The sequence below is a fragment of the Astatotilapia calliptera genome, chromosome 10, assembly GCF_964374335.1.
Source record: "Astatotilapia calliptera chromosome 10, fAstCal68.1, whole genome shotgun sequence".
Taxonomy (NCBI): domain Eukaryota; kingdom Metazoa; phylum Chordata; class Actinopteri; order Cichliformes; family Cichlidae; genus Astatotilapia; species Astatotilapia calliptera.
Window position 1 is genome coordinate 20,616,127 of NC_137431.1, and position 22,591 is coordinate 20,638,717.

Here is a 22,591-nt window from a genome sequence, read left to right on the forward strand (position 1 = left end):
TCAGAATGAAGGCCTTCCAGTAAGCGCAGGGCGTTTCCACTATATGGTGTACTGCCACTTATTTTAAGTAGCGGAATGCCATCTCAACAGGTGTAAATCAAACAAAACACGGACACCAAAACACAAGTGGAGTGTGTGCAAATCTCCAGTGATTAGAATCCGCTTTATTATCAACAGCACGGAGCACCGACTGAACAAAGACATCATGAAAAATGGGACCCAAACGGACCAATGAACACTTTACTGAACGTTCGCAAGAAAGACAATATCCAATCACAGTCCACGCAGCTCGAACTGTATCGTGACTGAGGTCCGCGCCTGGCGAATAGGAAAAGTAGTCACCGCTAAGGGGCGTTTCCAGGAAGAGAGCGGTTACATTTTCCTGTAATGGCGGACCAGGCAGAGAGCGAGACTATCGGGTTCAACGACAACAGGTCAGATAACAGCGAGTAAAGCGTTAAAATGATTATTAATCGTGGGTAATATAAAGCATTTGCGGACATTTAATATGCAGCTGGTCTGCGTTGCTTTAGGTTCAGTAGTGTTGATATGTGGCGCTCGTGCATGTCAATGTAGCCACGCCAGCTAACTAGCTTCCAGCTAGCTAGCCCCCGTGTTGAAGAGCGGCTCGATTTCTGCTCTCCGCTCCCCGGCACGCGGTAAACATGGGCCAGACAGATTAAACAGACAGATGTTTACCTCTCACGCAAGGCCACCCCAATCACCCGGCTTTGTGCTTGGGCTCAAACGTGGCGGTTGTTATCAATTATATCCAGCTAGCAAAAATATGCTAAAGTGATTGGAAAGTAGCTGTTTTAAATAGACAGAAAAAAGGTTGATGTTAGCCCGATTATCACAAGACGACATTTGCTGAATGTTTGTGTTCATCTACGGCCAAGCGGGTATAACCCTGAAGGGTTCAGCATGTAGATATGAGGGAATATAAATACCACAGAGTCTGAATGGACAACCCGTCCACGTCACACCGTCTTCAAACAGCCTTGCATAGCAATTAAGTAAATTTACCCTAAATGATGTCCTTAAGTAGAATCCTAAGGTATTTATAATAAGGAACATGTATCTGTGAAGGTTCTCAGTCATCCAGGTCCTCGTAGTCTAAGGAGCTTGGAAAGAAAAGCGTCTGGACTGGACTGAGTTGCTTGAATAAGGAACATGTATCTGAGAGACATAGTTTCAAGTTACTGAAATGAATGTGTTATACACCATCCAGTCAACTGGGGCCTGTTCTTCGTACCTCGCTAAGTAAGTTAGCTGGATTAGATTGTTGACGATTTTGCGTGATCCTGGATCGTTCGGTTCCCCGAAGCTCGTCCGGGACTTGCTGTCATAGCAACAGAGCCGTAAGCGTAAACCTGCTCGGGAGCAGGTTTACTTTATGTAAACAGGATTAGATCGCGGCCACGCAGGTATGTCCGCTTCATTTATACGAAAGCAACAGCGATATTCCACCACTGTTTCACCATAAATAAATATTATCAATGTAACTAAAGATAATGCAGCACTTGATCCTTTTATTGATGTCACACAGATACATACAGGTCATTTCCTAAAAAAGGGAAATGTACTATTAACATTCTATTACATGTATGTGATTATTACAGATGTAATTCATATTTCAGAGTAGTAATTGTAAATTACTTCGTGTAATCAAGATGAGAGACCACGGCTATAAAAGCGAAGGTGGATTTGGGAAGTCTGTCGCAGCCATGTCCTGTCCGTATACGCGACCAACCCATTGCGGAAGGTGCAAGATTGATAAGGAGAGTCCTCAGAATTCAGCGTATATTGCGGGATAGACAGGATCCTTTAGCTCAGCGCGACAGTGTGCTCATTGAGAGATATCGATATTCCCGTGAGGGTATTATTTACTTAACCAACTTGTTGACGAGGGGGTGCAGGACCACCACCTGTCTTTTTTTCCTCTGCCCTTTTCTTGGTTGCTGTTATGAACAAACTAACAGAGTATTACAGGCCAGTATTACCTTGCCAAGAGACGAAAAGCAGTCTAAGAGATAAATATTACCATTCTGTAGAATACTCCTGTATTCCACTTTTACTTGTTCCCATGTTCTTGTGGGTCCTGTTGTGGCTCTAATGTGAAAGGGGATATAATATAACATATTATAATATAATATAATGCCATATGATATTGGACAATATAGTGTCATATGATAGATCTACCCTACCGCCTACTGGTGTTGGCCAGAGGGGCCGATGGCGCGATATGGCAGCCTGGCTACAACCGTAGCTGCCTCCACCAGTGTGTGAATGTGGGAGTGAATGAATAGTGGTATCGTACAGCGCTTTGGGTGCCTTGGAAAGCGCTATATAAACCCAATCTATTATTATTATTATTAAATTACCTACGAGTTTGATTTGTCAGCAACTTTCTGCCAGCCCTCTCTCCTTGCTTTTGCAGCCTTTGCAGTGTTCTCTTGCGTTTTAATTAAACTCTGGAACTCCTGAAATCCCTCACTCAAGAGTTCTTGCTCTGCTGCCGGAAAATACCGAGCACGCCCCTTCGACATTTTCGCCGACCAATCAGCGGGTTGCCGATCACTGTTTCTACTATCGATGCGTAGCCCCTTTTACGACACCCAGTGATGTCACATTACTGCGTCCAGCTGTACTAATCGTCAACAGCAGGTGTGTTCGGGGAACCGGATTAGCGAGCTCACGGTTAGCGCGATGGTTTGGTCTTGGATGTGTCATTTGATCTTGGATGTAGTAAGCGACGTACGAAGAACAGGCCCCTGGTTAGAAAAGCGAGCAGTATTTACAGTCCGTACATGTAAATGTATGTTTATGCATCAGTAATAACAGTTCATAAGTGTAGCATGCAACAGAGCTCATGTTGGTGTCTGATGGATACTTTAGCGATACACTGATTGTGAAATTCTAGGCAAATTCGGATTAAAATGGCAGTTTAGGTGATGGGCAATGGCCCAGAGTTTATTTTTTTATTTACTTATATATATTTGTTTATTTTTTGTGTCAGAGAACCAGAGAAATCTTTCATTTCTATCATAGCATCTTTGAACATTTAGCCAGCATTAAATTGTTGCGACGTAACACAAAGCTTCTGCTTCATATTAGAGTGGTTTTAAGTTGTGCTATTGCTACTTTGACTTTGATAATAGGTCTGAGCACTTCTTCCGCTGCTGTTTGCTGGCCCATTTCTGCAGCAAGTCTCACATTAGTCAGCAGAAAGTGTTTGTATTCATTGCTAACCTTTCCTGGCTATACTGCAGCTTCCTCGGTTGTAAAATTACAATATTAAGATGTTAATATGATATTACAGATGTTATTACTTTTGTAGTGTAATTTATTTTTGGATTGTGAAGGATAATTTGTCATTGCACTGTATAATTTTTACTGTATATTAGGGCTGTTCGATATAACAATATATATCGGATGACAATATAAAAACGTCTATCGTTTCACTTTACGCTATCGTTTGTTTCGTGGTGTCACAAAATAAACTGTTAACAGCAATATTTTTTCATAGTTTTGATGGTCACTGTAGTGGCTATATTAATTTCTTAAAGTTCTCTCTTTCTCTTATATTTTATATAACCACACTACGGATGGACAAGCGCCTGTTTTTATGCGTTGTGGTTAGCAACAACGACGGTAACAGCATCGCGTGTCCGCTTGTTTATGTTCCACATAAACCTTTCACAATAAAGCTCAAGATCCTGTTGAGACTTTTCAAAATAAACTGAATCACGTGAAAGAGCAGATTATTTATGGATGAGAATTAAAAAAGAGCCGCCAGGTGCTAAAAAATAAACCTTAGACTCAAACGTTAGAACAGGCTTTTCCCCGCAGCACGCCGTGTAATAAATACTCACAAAGAAAACGGCAGCCGTTACATCTTATGTCTAAAAATGTATAGTTTCATGCATCGGTTAAAACACTCGACTCCAGCTACATGACGCGCAGCTGGAAACACTTCCTGCAAGACGAGCTGCCCGAGATTCACAGAATTTACAGAAAATGTTACATTTTTGTGATTTATATCGTTATCAGGACGATAGAATTCTTATATCGGGATATGAGATTTTGGTCATATCACACAGCCCTACTGTATATTTAATAATTAAGCTAATAATTGCTTTCTGCACTCTTTTCAAAGGCTTTATTTACAGTCTAGTGTTGATCATAAGCTTTAACTATAACTTTTATTATGTTGTGCCAGAATGGCGCAGCAGGCAGTGCGGTTTCGTGGCCCTGCGCCTGCGCCTACACAGACCCCGGTGTTAAGAGGCCCACCACCACTCCTTAGGCCACCGCCGCCTCCTTTTGGGATGATGAGGGGACCTCCGCCACGACCTCCGTTTGCACGTCCACCCTTCGACCCCAGCATGCCACCAATCCCTCCACCAGGAGGGATGCCTCCACCTATTGGGCCTCCCCACCTACAGGTAACTGCTCCACATTCTTTTACAAGCATGGTTTTCATCATGGAAATGTTACCCTCATGTTAGGGTTGTTAAAAAAAATCAATACTTGATACTCGCAACAATATTGATACCAACAGTCCTGTCTTTCCTTCCTCCATGACACACAACTTCACATGGCTCCTCCTGTCATTACCAGCTGTAGTAGTTAACGTTCATAACACTGAACAACACTTTAAGAGGAATTTTTAAGGTTAGTAAAGCTCCTGTTTCAACAGCATGAAAGTATTTAATAGATAAAAATGTTAACCCGACCAGTGCACACATTAACATTAGCTATTTAACTATTGTCAGTTACCCAACAGCCTTGTTAGCTGTCTGTTATTAGTAACGTGTTGGCTAGCGGACTGTAGTTAGAAAAATGATGAATAATTATTGCAGGTTGAACGAGTGGCTGATCGAATACTTAGCCATGGCAGAGGTGGTTATGGAGAAACAGAAAACCTGGCAGGTTCCTGGCTGTTCAGAGCAGGGAGTGAACCGTAGCCGAGCTAAGCAGAAAGGGAAATGTGATGAACTAATCCGAGCAAATAAAGACGGAAATCTGAAGCGGGAAATCAGGCGGTTTCAATTCTTAACGCAGAGTTGGAGCAGTGTACATGCTGGATGAGAGCGAGGCTGCAGGCAGATGTGAACTAGATAATTAACTTTAACTTTTTTACCTCTACAATAATTTCTAAAAAATATGTTTCTTTATTTCATGTAGCCAGCTGTGAGGGCTTTTTCACAGTGAGTGCAAGTTGAGGATATGACTTCTTCGCCATTTATTCTGGTGATGTAGGATGGGTTTAAAATCTTCCTCATGGTATCAGAAATGGTATCAAGTATTGTCATGGGTTTTGGTATCAAGTTTAAAATTCTTATATTGCGACAACCCTATTCTGGCGACGTGCTCACAATGGTTTTTGAGACGAAGTGAATTGAGTTATTATTTTAAATTATTGAATACGCATCGATCAGCTGTGTAGCCCCAGGTAGAGTCTGCAAAGAAGAGTGTGTCCTTCTCTGTTACAGCATAACAGCAGTATTAACTCTTAAAAGGAGGGGCAGACAATAAGGAAGCATATGACTAATCTTTGTTTTATAATCTCTTTGGGTTCATGATTGATTCTTTGGTGCAATGTCATTTTTCTCTTGTAAAATACAGTAATGATGCACAAATCTCCCTATTTGGAATCCAAAAAGGCCAATTAGCATCATCTGCTAGCTGAGCCCTCCACTGCTTGTGACTGTGCACTTTTCTGTATCCTCTACAGACACATTATGTTGGAGGATAGAGTGCTTTAACGGGATAATCTAGACTCTCAGTTCTGCTCTTTATTATATGAAAGCTAAATTCTGTGCCCTCTCTTTATTGTGTAGAGACCTCCGTTCCTTCCCCCTCCTATTGGTAACCTGCCACCTCCACCAGGAATGCTGTTTCCTCCTGGGATGCCTCCCGTTCCCACATCTGGAAACCCTGTGCTCAACCCTGCTGAAGAAATCTGGGTAGAGAACAAGACGCCAGAAGGAAAGGTAAGGTGGAGGTCCTATGAAAGCAGATAGCAGGCATCCTCAAGATGATATGTGTAATAAATAAGTTGATTGCACTAAAACAGCTTTAATAATAATTTGTGCACACTTAGTTAAAGCTTATGGTTGCATCAATATTGTCTCTAATTAAAAGTGGTGTGTTGTGTTTTTTTTTTTTTAATGAGATTTTTACAGTTTGCTAAATTCCTTAGTTGGTAGAACAAGAAATCTTGCTTAGCCTGAAATATTGGCTGCTGCCCCTAGAAGCTCAGTCATCAGACTCGAGCTGTCAAGTTCCCATATTGGTTACTTGGTTTTACTTGGTTTGCATTTCAGTCACCGTTGGAAGACAACAAGGCTGCTAATAACAGTTTTTAACATATTTCCACTCACTGTAAATGTTGCTGTCATCTTTTCAGAACTAGTTAATCGGGACCTACCTCTTGAGTGTAGTTATAATTGATAAGCCTATCAAGTGGGCACCTGCCACTCTCCCAGTCACTGTACTACTACTTATCATATCATCTGCCTCCAAGTCTTCCATCCTTCTCTTATACCAACCCACTGCATGTTCTCCTTCACTGAATCTTCTCTGTGGTCTTCCTCTTTTCCACCTGCCTGGAAGCTCCACTTTTAACATTCTTTGTCCAATATATCCACTAACCCTCCTCTGCACATGTCTAAACCCTCTCAACCTTGCCACTATAACTTAGTCTCTAAATTGTCCAACCTGAGCTGGTCCTTCTTATATTTTCATTTTGAATCATATCCTTTCTGGTCACTCTCAGTGAAAATCTGTGCATTTCCAGCTTTGCCACCACCAGCTCAGCCTCTTGTATTTTTGCTTTTGCCACCTACTCCAAACCATGTGTCAAAGCAGGTCTCACTAACATTTTGTAAACCTTCCTTTTCACTTTTGCTGTATTCCCTAAATCAGAGCTCTGCTGTAACAAGATTAAATTTTTGTTATTAATTATTTGTAATGCAATACAAATTGTTCTTTCATTTTTTTGTAATCATAAAAAACTGATTTTTTTCACAATATTTAAAAAAAACTGTGATTGTTTCTCATTCACAGACATATTACTACAACGCCCGGACCAGAGAGTCATCATGGAGTAAACCTGATGGTGTGAAGGTCATCCAGCAGTCTGAGCTCAACCCTCTTCTCGTGGCTGGGGCTGCAGGTTCAGGGGCAAATGTTGGGGTGACCGCCAGCTCAAGCAGTGTCAATACTACAGCAAGCACAGCAGCAGCAGCCTCCCCTACTCAAGCTCCATCCTCGGCCCCCTCCCGCACACTCACCTCCAGTCCAGACTCCATCACCACCCATTCCCCCTCTGCGAGCATAGCAGGTAAACAGCACCTCATCAACATCTCATACTCACACACACACAAAGCAAGAATAAAACCAAAAGTACTTCTTTTTCTTCCCAAAAGCCACCGTTGTAGCAGACCTCCCTCCTATTGCCACAGTGACCTCATCTGTTGCTGTTTCTCCGGTCACTGTGGTGACTGTTTCCACGGTGCCATCTCCTGTTACGGCAGTGCAGACCGTGCCACTGCTGCCAGCAGCCCTGCCTCACAGTGTGGCCCAGCCCACCGCAGCCATACCTGCCTTCCCTCCTGTCATGGTGCCACCTTTCAGGGTGCCTTTGCCAGGCATGCATATCCCTCTACCAGGTGAGAATGAGACACAAAAACCTTTAGTCAAGCTTTACATGTATATACTGTAATGACTATTCTGCCTCATTGGGCCATGTTTTTAAATGTTTTGTCCACCATGGCCTGCTGCTGTTGCTGTAAGGCTGTCTTTTACAGTCCAGGAGGGTTTTTTGTATCTAAGGTCTTCTAAAATATTTGGATGTACACATGATTCAATCCAGTCAGGTGTGCACAAGACACGTAGGGCTGGTTATAGGGTGTATGATTCTCCTGAATGCTATTCTTTGGACTCCAGGCATTTTAGTGGTAATCAAAAGGGAACATTTGGTCAGCAGAACTGCCACAAATTAGATTTAAATATAATTAGTGTTGTGATTTTTAGCTTTAATTACATTTAAGTAAAAAGAGAAAGAGAGAAAATGTTAGAAACAGCCCCAGATTCCTGCTCTTTTACACTGCATAGCAAAGAGACAGTGATTGTTAGACCTCATTCATGTAGGTCTAGCAGTCAGTCACTAACCATGTGGACCACAGGTTGCTAGGGAAAAATGTGTATTCCCCAACTGTTTGGTTGCAGGCTGTCACATGGTGAAATCAATTGCAAAGAAGGTGCTGCATCTTCTCTTCTTCTTCTTAGTCTCTGAGTTGTAGTGATCTTCCAATCTTCTAAACAAACAATAAGCGACCTCCTCAATCTGCTAGCAACCAAAGCAATAACAAGGAGTTTTTTATGCAGTACCCTAGGGTTTGGCGATTGGACGAATATATCTACTATCGACGATAGTTTTTACAAGGGTGTTATTTATTTATTTGCCCATGAGTAAGTTTGCTAATAATGATGGAGCAGTCAATAGAAAAAATAATAACGCTGTTTTAACTGCACCCTCCTCAGAGTGCGCCCAAATGCTTGTTGATGGAGCTGCAGAAGCTGGTGATAGCCTAGCATACTCAGCTGGATGGTGGACACGTACATGCTCATGCAAGCTAACCGTGTTTAAGTACTCAGCTCGCGCTAAACGTCTGCAAAAGTGGCACACCACTTTGGTTACATCCTTAGGTTTGCCCCTTTCATCCGGTTTAACGCCTAAAAAATCCCAAATTGTCGACTTTATATTTTTTTTAGTGCTGTCAGCGTTAACGTGCCTTCATCACGTTCCTTCCCCCTCAGCTTTAATGGAAGGAATTTCCATTTAACCCATCTGGAGCGCAGACTGAGTCAAAATCCCTGAAATGTCTCTGTCAACTCATTTTGGCAGTCCAAATTTTGTTCATTCTGCGCTCCAGATGGGTTGAGAGTGTTAAAAATTTTAATCGTGATGACTGCATTTAAGCCGCATTAACGCTGACAGCTGGGTTTTTGTTTTTGTTTTTGTTTTTTGTGATCAGTCCGTGCATGATCACATTGCCCTGCCCATCAAAAACTCTGCGATTATATCGCCCATTGACGATTGTTGGACTAACGATTGCCAGTTGGAAAATTTTTACATATCGCCCAACCCAACATTACCCTCATCATGACCGATTTCACCCAGCGACATCCAGCAACTGCTTGCCAACCAGTTGGGGAATACACATTTTTTACTTCCAAATGAAGGTTGCCAGGGGGTCACTGACCAGATTCTAGGGTTGTAGGAGAGCAAAAGATCAGTTCGCGATCTCTCTCCTTTTTTGAGTGTAAGAGATGAAACTGAATAATTACAACAATAAAGAAGAATCTACAGAGTCAAGTATTTGGATACGGCCTCACTCAGTACTGCAGATAGCAACTTTTTTTTTTTGGGAGGGGGGGGGGGTTCTGGGTAGAAACCCAGATTTTTATTTTATTTTAATTGTGACTTTATAGTGCAGTCATAAAAACATTCGCCTGATGTGTGAAAGATCCCCAGGTCAAGACTGGGAAGAGGCACAGATACTTGGGAGGGTTGTGTCAGGAGGGTGTAAGCATCTGTGTCAAATCTTACATGTAGATTCATCTGCGTTGGTGACCCCTTGTGAATAAGGGAGCACCCAAAAGAAGCTTTATTATTGTTGTAAATATTAACAACAAAAGATTTGGGTAGCCAGCAGGCTCCAGCTCCAGCCCATTATTTAGATCTAATTTAAAGTGAAAGGTCATGCAGGTGGATAAATTTATTGCCAGCTAAAATCAAAATTGGCTGAAAGCACACCTCAATTAGGACAGATGGTTTTCAAACGTCAGACTTGGAATCTCCTGATTGACGGTGTTGTTATTATGGATTCACTCTCTCAGATGTGCCATCAATACAGGCCGTACGTTATGTTGTGCAGCTGATTCCTGACATCTTTAAATATACATGAATTTCAACAGAGGCAGAAAAAAAAATCTGGTTGTGTGTTTTGTCTGAACTGGGCCAAACATATACAAGCTCTTACACAACATGGTAGCTGATATCTAGTGTCCTGCTGTGTTCAACCAGATGCTTGCTTGTCCGTTGTTCTTGCAGGTGTAGCAATGATGCAGATAGTAGATGCAACCTGTGTAAAGGCAGGCCCCAGCGCCAACGGTAAACACCCAGCCGCTCGCCTATCAGATCTACAGTAGATCGCATGGTAGTGAATGATGTCTACATGCGTAGTCTGGTGTATATGCAGACCCACAAACAGTGGCATGGTGTTGAGTGCTGTGAACATGGTCCATTGGGTGTACAGTGGTGAAATTCCTTCCATTAAAGCTGATAGAAACAGAAACTTAATTTTGTTTCCATGATCAGAGAGGGTGATTAGATAGAGTCACGCACAGTGCTTCATTCTCATCTTGTGTGACATCTTTTCTAGTTTCTTCTTAACTGAATTCTTCCACCCACTTTAAAAAAAAGAAGAAGAAGAAGAGAAGCAAACATACAAGAACATGATTTAACTTTTAATAAATGATACTGACACTGATTCTTTGAACCGGAAGGGGGTAATTTTTTGCTGTTAACTGTTCTAAATTGTTAGATGTTACTGAGTTGTTGGTTGTTGGGGCATTTTTAGGCATGTGGTTGTCGACCGTAAACAGTTTTTTGGGGGGGTGGGGGTGGGGGGTGGGGTTTAGAAAGGAGTGACCATCTTTATATTTTAAGGGCAGTCTCATTGTTGTGTCAGGGCTTTGGTAGTGTAACGGTTAGGGCTACATGATGTGTTGTTGTGGTCGTCCTCCTTTGTGGCATGGTTGTGTGTTTGTGGTCACTACTGTATTTGTCTGTTTGTGTGGCCTGTGTTCATTGTCATATAGTTGCTTGTTCAAAGCATTTTAGACGTGAAGAGTTTCTTTCACAAAAATCACAATACCCTCTCTTTTTATTTTCCCTCGTCTTGCTCTGCTTGATGAGCAGAGAAACCCTCACACCGACAGTTTTTAGCTTGCAGTGAGTTATTCTTACCTCTGGTTTTACTAAGATGTGGGTTTTTTTGTTATTACTATCACCACATGTTGGTAACAGTCTGGGTCATGAAATCGCCTTCATTAATGTCTAAACTAATGCCATTGTAGCTAGTGTTAGTGGCTCAGACATAAAGATGACACTCAGCCAACAATGGTCTCTCTCTTCCCTGTATGACTGCTGACAGGCATGCTTCCTGGTATGGGCCCGCCTTTAGTTTCCGTGATGCACCCCCAGCTGACGCTCTCGGCAGCTCCTGCTTCCATGGCTGGATCATTGCAGCTCCCCGAGTGGTCAGAGTACAAAACAGCAGATGGGAAAACGTACTACTACAACAACCGGACGCTAGAGTCCACTTGGGAGAAACCACAGGCTGTGTTGGAGAAAGGTAGGCTTTGACATCATGTGTCTTATCCAGTATTATCCTTTTGAGCTATGAGTTTTTCCCAAAACTGTGCTATCTGTTAGCTATCTGTTATCTGTATTTTAAAAAAAGACAGACTTGTGTTCTTTTAAATGCAAATCAAATAGTGGGTCTAGCTGAATTTCTTTTCAAATCCTCTAAATCTTCTAAAATGTCCCAAAAATCTGTAATAACGATTTTTCTGTACTGCAAAACACAGGAAACTATGTTGCTTCAGACTCGTCATTTTTACATACACTCACCCGTCACTTCATTAGGCACATTTGTTGCACTGCTCTATGTAACTGGCCCATCTGCTATCTTTAGGCATGTAGATATAGCCAACATGGTCTGCAGAATTTCGCAATGAGCATCAGAATGGGGAAGAAAGGTGATTTAAGTGACTTTGAACATGGCATGGTTGGGGTAGTGCAAGACAGGCTGATCTGAGTTTTTCAAAAACTGCTGATCTGTTGGGATCTTCCTGCACAACCATCTCTAGAGAATGATCTGAAAAAGAGAAAATATCCCATAAGCAGCAGTTCTCTGAAAATGCTGGGGTCAGTTTTTGCTCTGACATTCAGATGGCAGGGTCAGAATCTGGTGTGAACAACATTAAAGTATAGCTCCACCCTGCCTTGTATCAATACTTCAGGCTTCTGCTGATGGCCCCTTTTACCAAACGAATATTATTTTGAAGCTACAGCCTACTGGAGCATTGCTTCTGCCCGTGTCCATTGCTTTATGATCAGAGTGTACCTGTCTTCTCATGGCTGCTTCCAGCAGGATAACACGCCAGGTCACAAAGCTCAGATCATCTCAAACTGGCTTCTTTAGCATGAAAATGAGTTCACTGTACTCAAATGGCCTCCACAGTGTCCAGATCTCAGTCCAGTCTTTGGGGTATGGTGGTATTTGCGTCATAGGTGAGCAGCCAATAAATCTGCTTCATGCTGTCATGTCAATATGGACCATAGAGTTAAAATAGTTCTGGAGGTTAAAGGAGGTCCAACCTGGTGCCAGCAACGTGTACCTAATGATGTGACTGGTGAGTGCATGGCCACAGTATCTAGTTAGTTTGAAGCTTGTATACACTGATTCCCAATCCTGCTGAGATTTCAGGCTCCAGATCATTCAGTGGAAGAGTTAATTAAATTAAAAGGGCTCATTCTCAGTTTTACCAAACTCATAGGCTATAACCACTTTGACTTTCTTGTCAGACCAGATGTAAAGTCAAACTTAAGTTATCTCACCGTCCGCATTTGTCTGGTTTTTTTCTCCTCCCTTCTCTGTAGAAAAAGAAGCAGAAAAGGCAAAAGAGCGACTTGCCCAGGAGGAAGCTGAGGCAATGGAGATGGAGGATAAGGAGAACAAAATGGAAAACACTAATAATGAGAAGGAGGTATCTGATTAACCACTTGCACTGCCAAGCCAAAACAGATTGAATCCAGTAAACCATCTGAAGGTAGCAGCAACAAAGAACCATTTCTTGTTTTTTTTTCTCTTTATCAAGGAGACAAAAGAAGAAGAGATGACGGAGGAGGAAAAGGCAGCTCAGAAAGCCAGACCTGTAGCCACCAACCCTATTCCTGGCACGCCATGGTACAGACTCTGCATATCATCGCACACTTTCCTTCATGGTATATGGCAGGGCGGTAATATAATGCTGCCCTTTTTTTCCTCTTCTTCTGTGTCTATTAATCTGCTTTAGGTGTGTGGTGTGGACAGGCGATGATCGTGTATTCTTCTACAACCCGACAACTCGGCTCTCCATGTGGGACCGCCCCGAGGAGCTGGTTGGTCGAGCTGATGTTGACAAGCACATCCAGGAGCCACCACATAAGAGGGGTCTGGAGGACAGCAAGAAGACAGGTGTGGATGCAATGTTTTATAAATTATACATTATGTACTGAGAGTATTGATATAGGAAAGGTTTAAGCTAAGAAAAGCATATTAATTATTGTTGTCATTATTATTATTATCATTAGTATTTATTTATTTATCTTTTTATTTGACGAAGCAACAAGAGTACAGCCTGTGGTCCGAATTTTCAGTCAGATGTTTTCACATTTTTGAGTGTTTTTCCTCTTTTCTTTTTCAAGTTATGTCAAGCTTTATGGATTTTCCATAATAACGAGCCACAGAATACATAATGTATTTCTGTTGAAATCAACTTTTTATCCCCTATTTTTTTTTATTTTGCTTAAAACTACATGTTAGGGAAACAAAAATAAACACTTAAAATATACTTCACGTGCTGCTGGCAACATCATCACACGGCCACTTCTATTCATGCTCAACATTAAGGGGCAAGCTACCATATTCACCTGAATGATAGGTGTCGCCACTGAGACAATACTCCCTCATCAGATCTGATATAGGAAGAGAAGAAGTCAAGACCAGAAGCAAAGACTCCAGAGTTTGTTTTGTTTTTTCCCCAAATTTTTGCAGCATCTGAATCTGTATAATCAGTCGATCTTTGTGGCTCAGTAGGGATAAAAACTGATACAGTCGTACACTTGTGTCTTCAACCCACCTGTGAGACCTCTGACTTTCACCCTTAACCACCTTTTACTGAACATTACAACGTATCAGTGAACGGAGAGACAGCAGTGATGTAGTTGCACAAATCAGGTGTTTATTTTTTCTCTTTTGGAACAGTAAACCCTGTGCATGACCTTTGGGTAGCTGTTCCACTTTTATACAGTTTAAGGCTAATTACAGTCACCTCTGTTAGCGTGGACTTCACAATGGCTGCACGCTGGTAAACCACTTTCTGCAACAATAGTCCTGCGTCACACAACAGTTAACCACGTGGCCACGTTCATTAGAGGGACAGGCTCAGCTCTTATCAGTTAGCCATGAACACAGCACATGCCCTCAGAACAAACAAATGCTCAGCTTAAACAGTCCAAGTTGAACTAGTAGTCGTTGAAGTTGTGTGGCACTACCTTTTGGCAGGCAGCCCTCTAAAAAAAACACAAGTGTTGCAGTCATTCTTGGCTCTCTGTGCTCACTATATTTGTGTTGTGTCTGTGTTCACACACAGGTGTCAGCAAGGAGGATCCAGAACTATCCATTGCTGCTGAAGAGAATCAAGATGAGGAGCCAACCAAAGCCAAAAAGAGGAAGTAAGTCCTATCCCTGTGAAAAATTCTTTTTTTCCTTTCTCTTTTTGATTCATTAATCTTTAAAAAAATGATTCTCTCACCACCACCTCTGTTTTTAACACTTGCAGGAAGGAGGACACGAAAGAGGCAGACTCTGAGAAGGAAGCAGCCATGGAGGCAGAGCTCCGAGCAGCTAGAGAAAGAGCTATAGTGCCACTAGAGGCCAGGATGACCCAGTTCAAAGATATGTTGTTGGAGAGAGGGGTAACACATCTTTTTTTTAAAAAAAAAAGTTTGTTTGAGAGAACCACATGAGATGAATTGTTCCCACTTTTTGAGATTTTCTTTCCATTGCACATGCTCGGAAATGTCAAATCTTTCAGGCTTTTGTCAGACACGTGGTCACCGTTTAGTCTTGTTGTCTTTCCTGCCTGTAGGTGTCTGCATTCTCAACTTGGGACAAAGAACTCCACAAGATTGTTTTTGACCCACGTTACCTACTACTGAACCCCAAAGAAAGGAAACAGGTTATTTTTTTTTGTTTTTACCCTTTTCTCAGTATTTCTCTGTACTGTATTTTTAGCTGTTACACTTTGTTGTGGCCTTTGAGTCATTTTGGTATAATTGTGCTTCAGGTATTTGATCAATATGTGAAGACACGAGCAGAGGAGGAAAGGAAGGAGAAGAAGAACAAGCTGATGCAGGCCAAAGATGAGTTCAGGAGGATGATGGAGGAGGCGAAGCTCACACCAAGGTGACAGGACAGTCCACTTTTACTACATTTCATAGTGGTTTTATGGGGTCAAATCAGTCACCACTACAATTACCCTCAAAGAAAAGTCTTATTACATTACTCGTTTGCCTCTTTTTTACTAGTACCTACTAAGCTCCGTTCAACCATTGGTTTCGGTCATTTTCCATTACAATTGAGTACCTCCTCAATGTGGGTAGGGTCATTATTAGGGTTGGGTTTTGATGATCGATTTATCAATTAAAATCGATTCTAGCTTGGATAATGTAAAATTGATTCATTAAAATCCTGAATCGATTTTTAAATATACTTTTATTTTGCCCGAAACGCCAGAATCTCAGGTTAAACTTCACAAAATTTCAACAACCACCAAACAACTAAAACAGTAAATGTGAGCAGGTACACGGATTCTGCACAAAGACTTAAACACAAAGCTCGAACCCGCCGACGGATCAGAATCAGTGAGACGTCGCCTTTCTCACCCGACAGCATGGACATGGTCGGGGCTGAAAGCTGACAGCTCGCTGATTCGGAGGTTTCGGCAGGTCCACGCTTTGTGTTTATGCCCTTTTTGCGCAAGCTGCAGGTTTTTGTCTCTCTCCAAACAATATTGACTGAACCAGCAGCAACAGAAGATCCAAACTACGCTTCACATTTCGCTTCACGTAAACATCGTCATGAATTCACTCTTAGTTTTGCTGTTTTGCTTCCACCACGATAAAGTCACACATCATGCAGAGCTCGCTGTCTCTCTCTCTCTCTGTACTTCAAGAACAGTTTCCCATCTAAAAATATTTTTCCTGCATTATTCGCTTGCTTATTACGCACAAGTCTACCGCTGTTTACAGCGCTGTCGGCCGCTGTTTTTTTTTCCTTTTACTTACTTCCGAAAAGAGAGCCTCATTTCTGCTGTTCAATAGGCTTCTGAACAAATGTAAACTTTTTAAAATTATGCAAAATTGCAAAACGCTTAGCTGTGTCTCTAATAAAACCTCTGTAACTTTGCTCTGCTTCACTTCAGCAGCATCAGGTAATGTTCATATGTTGATTAATCACTTTCTTTCGTTTTTGATCTACTGCAGAATATTTTTAAGGTCATCTGCTATAAAATCCCAGGCAAGGAAAGTCGCCTTCATGTTTTTCTGTGTTTTATCCTCCGTTACTTTGACACAAAGGCCTCTGCTGTGATGCTTACACTTTTGATAAAGGCTCGCAACTGTCAGCTTTCTTTTTATAGATATAAAAATATGGAAATGTACTGATACGTGATCAGAATTATAATGGTAGAATAGAATAGACTGAGGCAAAATTTCCCCGATTCAAATCTAATTGAATGGAATCGTGGATCGAATCGATTCTAGAAATCAGTGACAATACCCAGCCCTAGTCGTTATAGCAAGGTGGTGAGAAAGTGCCGTGATGTAATTTGTATGCAACATAAACACCACACAGTAATGCAGGACATCGAAGTGACATCAGAAGAGAGCTCGACACATGTTGAACAGTTTTTATCCTGTAGCCGCTAAAGGCTGGTCGGCTATGAATGAATAAATGCAGGAACCAGGTAGCGTAATATTTTGAAATTCTACCCACCCCCCCAAAGGTCAGGTCCTTGACCTCAAGGTCAGAGGTCAGGTTTTCTGAAACTCAGATGCGTGCATCTACTAGGAGGCTAAAGAGTAGCACTGGCAGCCACCAGTATTTTTGCAAGGTCCTTTTTAGACTTTAAATATCTTTGTACCGGGTCGTTTTGCTTCCTAATAATCAGCATTGTTGCTTTTTTGCAGGACAACATTTAGTGAATTTGCAGTGAAGCATGGCCGAGATCCCAGATTTAAGACCATAGAGAAGATGAAAGACAGGGAGGCTATCTTTGTGGAATTCATCACCGCTATGAGGAAGAGAGAAAAAGAGGACTCCAAGTCTAGGGGAGAGAAGGTAAGACTCACTCACACCTCAAAGTGCACCGTCTTTCTTTCTTAGCCTTAAACTCTCCAGAGTTGCGTCTCTGCTGCTGACGTTGTTTTTACACAGATTTATAATAAAGTTTGACGTGTTTGTTTTTTTCTTTAAGGTCAAGCAGGACTTTTTTGATCTTCTGAGTGAGCAGCACATAGAGGGAGGTCAGCGGTGGAGCAAAGTGAAAGAGAGGCTAGAGACTGACCCGCGATACAAGAATGTGGAGAGTTCTGCACTCAGAGAAGAGCTTTTCAAACAGTTCATGGAAAAACAAGCCAAGGTAGGAGCAGCTTTGTGGAGATAATGTCAGGGTTTATGTGCTGATCAGGGTTTATCTGATGTGTTCGAAAGCATTCATTGGAATAATAACTGTTCATGTACTTTTAGGGAGGTGCACATGTAATAAATGTTAACTAACTGGACGTTGACCTGATGTATATGGCACCAGCTCAACCTAACTTGTATTTCTAAAAGAGAGAATTTAGTGCAACATATCGAAAGAAGCTTACACAGACTTCTTGTGATATCACCTGCAGAACGTTGACATTGAGAAGGAGCGAGAGCTGGAACGCCAGGCTCGTATTGAGGCCAGTCTCAGAGAGAGGGAGCGGGAGGTCCAGAAGGCCCGATCAGAACAGACCAAAGAGATCGACCGAGAAAGGGAACAGCACAAGAGGGAGGAGGCCATCCAGCATTTCAAAGCTCTAATGTCTGACATGGTGAGGTGCTCTGCAGAAACACTGGGGTGTGAAAAAACACATGCTCTTATCATGTGTGAGTTTCGTTAAGTTGTGATCATTGTTTGTCAAAAAGTGTTTGAAATGTTACAGTTCATGTGTTGCTTATTTTGGGGATAATCCTACTAGATGGGTTTTTTCCCCCTCTTTGATCCCTTCAAGCAGTTTTTTTTTTTTTCCCCACGACTGTTTTTGTATTCGCCCTTCAGGTCCGTTCTTCTGATGCAACATGGTCAGACACACGTCGTAACCTGCGGAAAGACCATCGCTGGGAGTCAGCTTCGCTGCTGGAGAGAGAGGAAAAGGAGAAGCTGTTTAATGAACATGTAGAAGCGCTGGCCAAGAAAAAGAAGGAACATTTCAGACAACTGCTGGATGAGACCAGCATGGTAAGAAGTGAAAAAACAGGACAGAAAAAGGTGCCAGAAGTCATTTTATATGCTATATTTATAATACGTTATATATGATAGATCTGCAGCTCGATCACTGACAATTTTAAAGAAAAGGCTGTTGTTTTTGTGTGTGTTGTAGATTACTCTGACAACCACATGGAAGGAGGTGAAGAAAGTTATCAAAGACGATCCTCGTTGTATTAAATTCTCTTCCAGTGACAGGGTAAGACGTTATGGGCTCCAACCCATCTTTATATTATTATAAGATGATAAGAGATTAGTCGTGTTGCAAAAGTACGTCACAAGAAAGCAGTATTGCTCTGTAGTGTGTCTCTTTCACTTAAAATCTCACTTAATGCCACACCTTAGGAGTAAACACCCTGTAGCAGTCTTCACAGCTGCTTCTTATCCTATTCCAGTGTTTTTCTTAAATTTTTGCTACTATAACTTTGCACTGTCCACTTTCTGCTGTGATACAACAGATTTCCCACGTGTGGGACTAATAAACCTTATCTTATCTTATCTTATCTTATCTTATCTTATCTTATCTTATCTTATCGCCAGTCTAAACAAAAGAATCGGATAATTCAAAAGTGAATTATAAATCCAGTCCTTCTCCATGTCTCTTCAGTCAGCCCAAAAGATGATTTGACTTAAAAGTGCGTCTAATAAAATCCAAACCATGAATCTGAATTTATCAAGAGGGTAGTGAAAGTGATGCTGTATCTCTCGCTCTCTGCTGAATCTTCGGTGGTGTGTGTGGTAATTATTGTGGATAGACTCTCTCTGTTGTTCAGCGAAATGCGAGAAAGGGGAAGTCCAAAAAATTCCAGAGTTCAAATGTCTTAACTTTCGCTTTCAATGTGCTCTGCTGTTTGCAGCATAAAAACATCACCATCGTTTACAGAAGGACAGAAAAAGGACAAATACTCTATTTTTTTTCTTTATTAAAACAGCAATTAATTCATTTTTTGCTTAGTTTAAACCCATGTTGGTTGTTGCCATAAGGTGGTGCTGGATCTCCTGATCACCTTTGGTTGCGAGCTGAGATGCCAAGAATACATTGTGCCAATTAACCTTTTGAAATCCATTACATAGGTGTCACTACAAGGAGGCTTTCTACTGAGTTTGAGCCCTCAAAGTGGTTTCTTACTACAAGCCTCATTCACTCATCACACACACATTCATACAAGCAGTTTTGTGTATCATTTGTGTATCTTTCGCACACGCTCACACTCCAATGGATGGATTTGGGGAAGCTTAAAAGATTTAAATGGATGGGGATTCAGATACATTGACATGCAGAGTAGGGGGACCCACGTATTGAACCGCTGACCTTCCAATTAATAGACGCCTGAACCGCATCCGTCCTATTCAAGGAAACGTTTAGATCGAAGCAAACGCTAAATTACAAATTAAATGTCAGCATGAAAAAAAACGCATGCATGAATTCACACTATTATTCAAAGGCTTCTTGTAATCAAATGATTACTTTCATTGTCATGATCTCAAGGACTTGGCAGCTTACGTTGTTTTGGATTCATGGGGTGTTTCTATTCATAATCCTTCCTCTACAATGAAAGCTGCTGCCTGTGGACTGCAAACCTTCTCAACAGTGGCTGATATATCTTAAACATATTATAATGTGAGTTTAATTATTTGTGTGAAGTACACTTCCATTTTCTGGAGTTCTGACTCCTGTTTGTCCTTGTTTGTAGAAGAGACAGCGGGAGTTCGAAGACTACATCAAAGACAAATACATCACAGCCAAAGCTGACTTCAGGACACTGTTAAAGGAGACAAAGTTCATCACATACAGGTCTGTGCTTTGTTTCACATATGTTCAGTTTGCATAACCCGACACAGTTGTGCCCCTTCCTAGGAACTTGTTATAAATAAAGCTCATCTAGTCTTTATTTCTCTGCAACTTTAAGCAGATGGTGTGTTAAATGTTTAAGTGGAAAACTGGTGTGGGTGAAATCGTATTTATTTTTTATTTTTTTATAACGACACTGGAAGATTCTTGCACAGGTTGCATGACTTGAAACTGTAGTCTGCTCAATAGTGAGAATATCTGAATTACAGTTTTTAACCATTGTCCCTGTATCCCCACTGGCCTGCACTCACACTGCGCTGCACACAATTCACACCTGAGTATGCTTTAGTTTGTCTCAGCAGCTCGCTAGTCCTTGATGTGCCCACACAGAGCACAGTGAGGTTCAAGATTTTCAGAATCTTGTCTACAGTGTTAAAATAATACAACATAACAGAAGTGCTACTCCCAAAATAAAGAACACTACAAAAACAAGCCATTCACACAATAATCCAAGCCCTCTCAGTAAAAGATAATAAATAATTTTTAATATGAAGGAGTCGAGAATTAAATAGAACTTCTCATAGTGTATTGCAGTAATGATGCTTGATGTAGCACAGCTGAATAAAAACAGCTCTTTAGTCTACGTGTCCTTGTTTTGATGGACCTGTAGCATCTAGCACAGGTCAAACAGTGAGTGCAGAATGAGATCTGTCTTTAGTGACTCTTATATAAAGCTCTTGAGTGGTGTCTTTGCTTCTGCAGTCTCTTTGATTGCAACAGAAGACCAGAGCCAGTGATCTTTTCTGCTGGTTTTATTACCCTCTGCAAAATAGTTTTTTTATCTGCTGCAGAGCATCCAGGATGCAACGTTGTTACATTTTGTAGCTTCATGAGGACCAATTTTAGAAGTGGTGACATGCTGTCAGTTAACACAGCTATTTTTACTGAAGGCAGCTATATGCAGCATGCCTGAGTCTAACTAAATTGGGCTGACGTCTTAAAAACATTCAGCTCTAGAGCGAGTACACTCCATCCCCGGGACTCGGAGAGGGTGCTGTTCATCTTATTGTATTCCTGCTTGTGAGCGCGCTCTGCCTGTCTCCTTGTGCGCAGGTCGAGAAAGCTCATCCAGGAGTCGGAGCAGCATCTGAAGGACGTAGAGAAGATTCTTCAGAACGACAAGCGGTACCTTGTTCTGGAGTGTGTCCCAGAGGAGCGCAGGAAGCTCATCATGTTCTACATTGAAGATCTAGACCGCCGTGGCCCGCCACCTCCTCCCACCGCCTCTGAGCCTACCCGACGATCTACCAAGTGACCAATCTAATTACTGTCTTGGCCAGTGCTGTACTCCTCCTCGCCCTCCCTTTGGCCAGAGCATGCCCTCCCCTCAGCACCCCTTGATCTCCGCTCTCCAGGCCCACGGCTGGCCATGCAGTGTTTTTTCAGGGGGGTTACGTTGCTTAGATGTGTACCATAGAGATGAACGGTTAACGTCTCTGTGTTATGTCAAAGTGATGAAAAAGCCCTGCGTTTGAGGCGCAGGGACTAGAGGTTACCTGATCCCAAGGTGACCCTTAACCCCTCACCTCTGACTGACCACATTAGAGGGAGGAGGGATAGCAATGAGGCTGCAGGTTGTGCAGCCACACAGGTGTAAGATAGCCGATGTAAATGAGGTTGAGTGTGTGTATGCATGTGATTGAGGCGTCCTTAAGCCTTACAGATCCACTGTGCCAGGTCATCTTTTCAGCGGCTCAGTGTGAATGTTAGTTTCTGCTCAGTGGTTCACTCCAATGTTGCAGCAGCTTCTCTGTTGAATGAAATAAAGACGACTTCCACTGTTTTTCAATATGCTGTGCTCTGGATTATTTGAAATGTCAAAATCGAGGTAACACTTTATTCTCAAATAACACATGTCAAAAAGTTAAGTCTTGCTGCTCAGCAAGAATCTTTAAGTGCACCGGGACACTTATTTAGGCAGTTATTAAAACTGCAAGTATTTATAAAATACTCCTTAACCCTGTAACAACAAGTGTATCATATTTTAAATGTGTGTTTTTGAAATTTATTTTTTTTAGTGACAAACCTAAATAAATTGTACAATACACACAATTTTAAGTAATATATTGGAAAAAAAAAACATATCCCTCCTCTGTACGTGTCCCAACCATCTCAGCCTTGTCTCTGTAATTTTGTCTCCAGAGCTGTCCCTCTGACACAAAACCACCTGAGGGGTGGAAATTTCCTGTGAAAGCAGTTTGCTTTATGGTTTCAGCTGGATGTAAACAGCCTCCAGTGACAGTGAGTCATTTTCTGGAAGGTATTAACTAATGCCAGCATTCCGCCAAGCAAGTGAAAGAGGCAACTGAAATCCAATCT

The 22,591-nt window shown here is 41.8% G+C and overlaps 1 protein-coding gene across 4 annotated transcripts; it reads left to right on the plus strand.

The window, feature by feature from the left end:
• The first annotated feature begins 283 nt into the window (after positions 1 to 283).
• tcerg1b (transcription elongation regulator 1b (CA150)) lies at positions 284 to 22,063 on the plus strand. 4 transcript variants are annotated; one of them, XM_026181188.2, is made up of 21 exons: positions 284 to 434; positions 4,223 to 4,448; positions 5,847 to 5,999; positions 7,075 to 7,351; positions 7,437 to 7,679; positions 10,127 to 10,186; positions 11,232 to 11,432; positions 12,743 to 12,849; positions 12,961 to 13,049; positions 13,159 to 13,319; positions 14,497 to 14,578; positions 14,686 to 14,821; positions 14,995 to 15,084; positions 15,193 to 15,311; positions 17,096 to 17,246; positions 17,383 to 17,547; positions 17,804 to 17,986; positions 18,214 to 18,423; positions 18,536 to 18,619; positions 20,115 to 20,215; positions 21,326 to 22,063. In XM_026181188.2, the coding sequence occupies exons 1-21, from the start codon at positions 388 to 390 to the stop codon at positions 21,525 to 21,527; spliced, it is 3,087 nt and encodes a 1,028-aa protein (XP_026036973.1). In that variant the 5' UTR covers positions 284 to 387; the 3' UTR covers positions 21,528 to 22,063. The 4 variants fall into 4 exon arrangements, with proteins under 4 accessions (XP_026036973.1, XP_026036974.1, XP_026036975.1 ...); XM_026181189.2 differs by having other exon boundaries at positions 18,214 to 18,393; XM_026181190.2 differs by lacking the exon at positions 10,127 to 10,186.
• Positions 22,064 to 22,591: the final 528 nt, after the last annotated feature.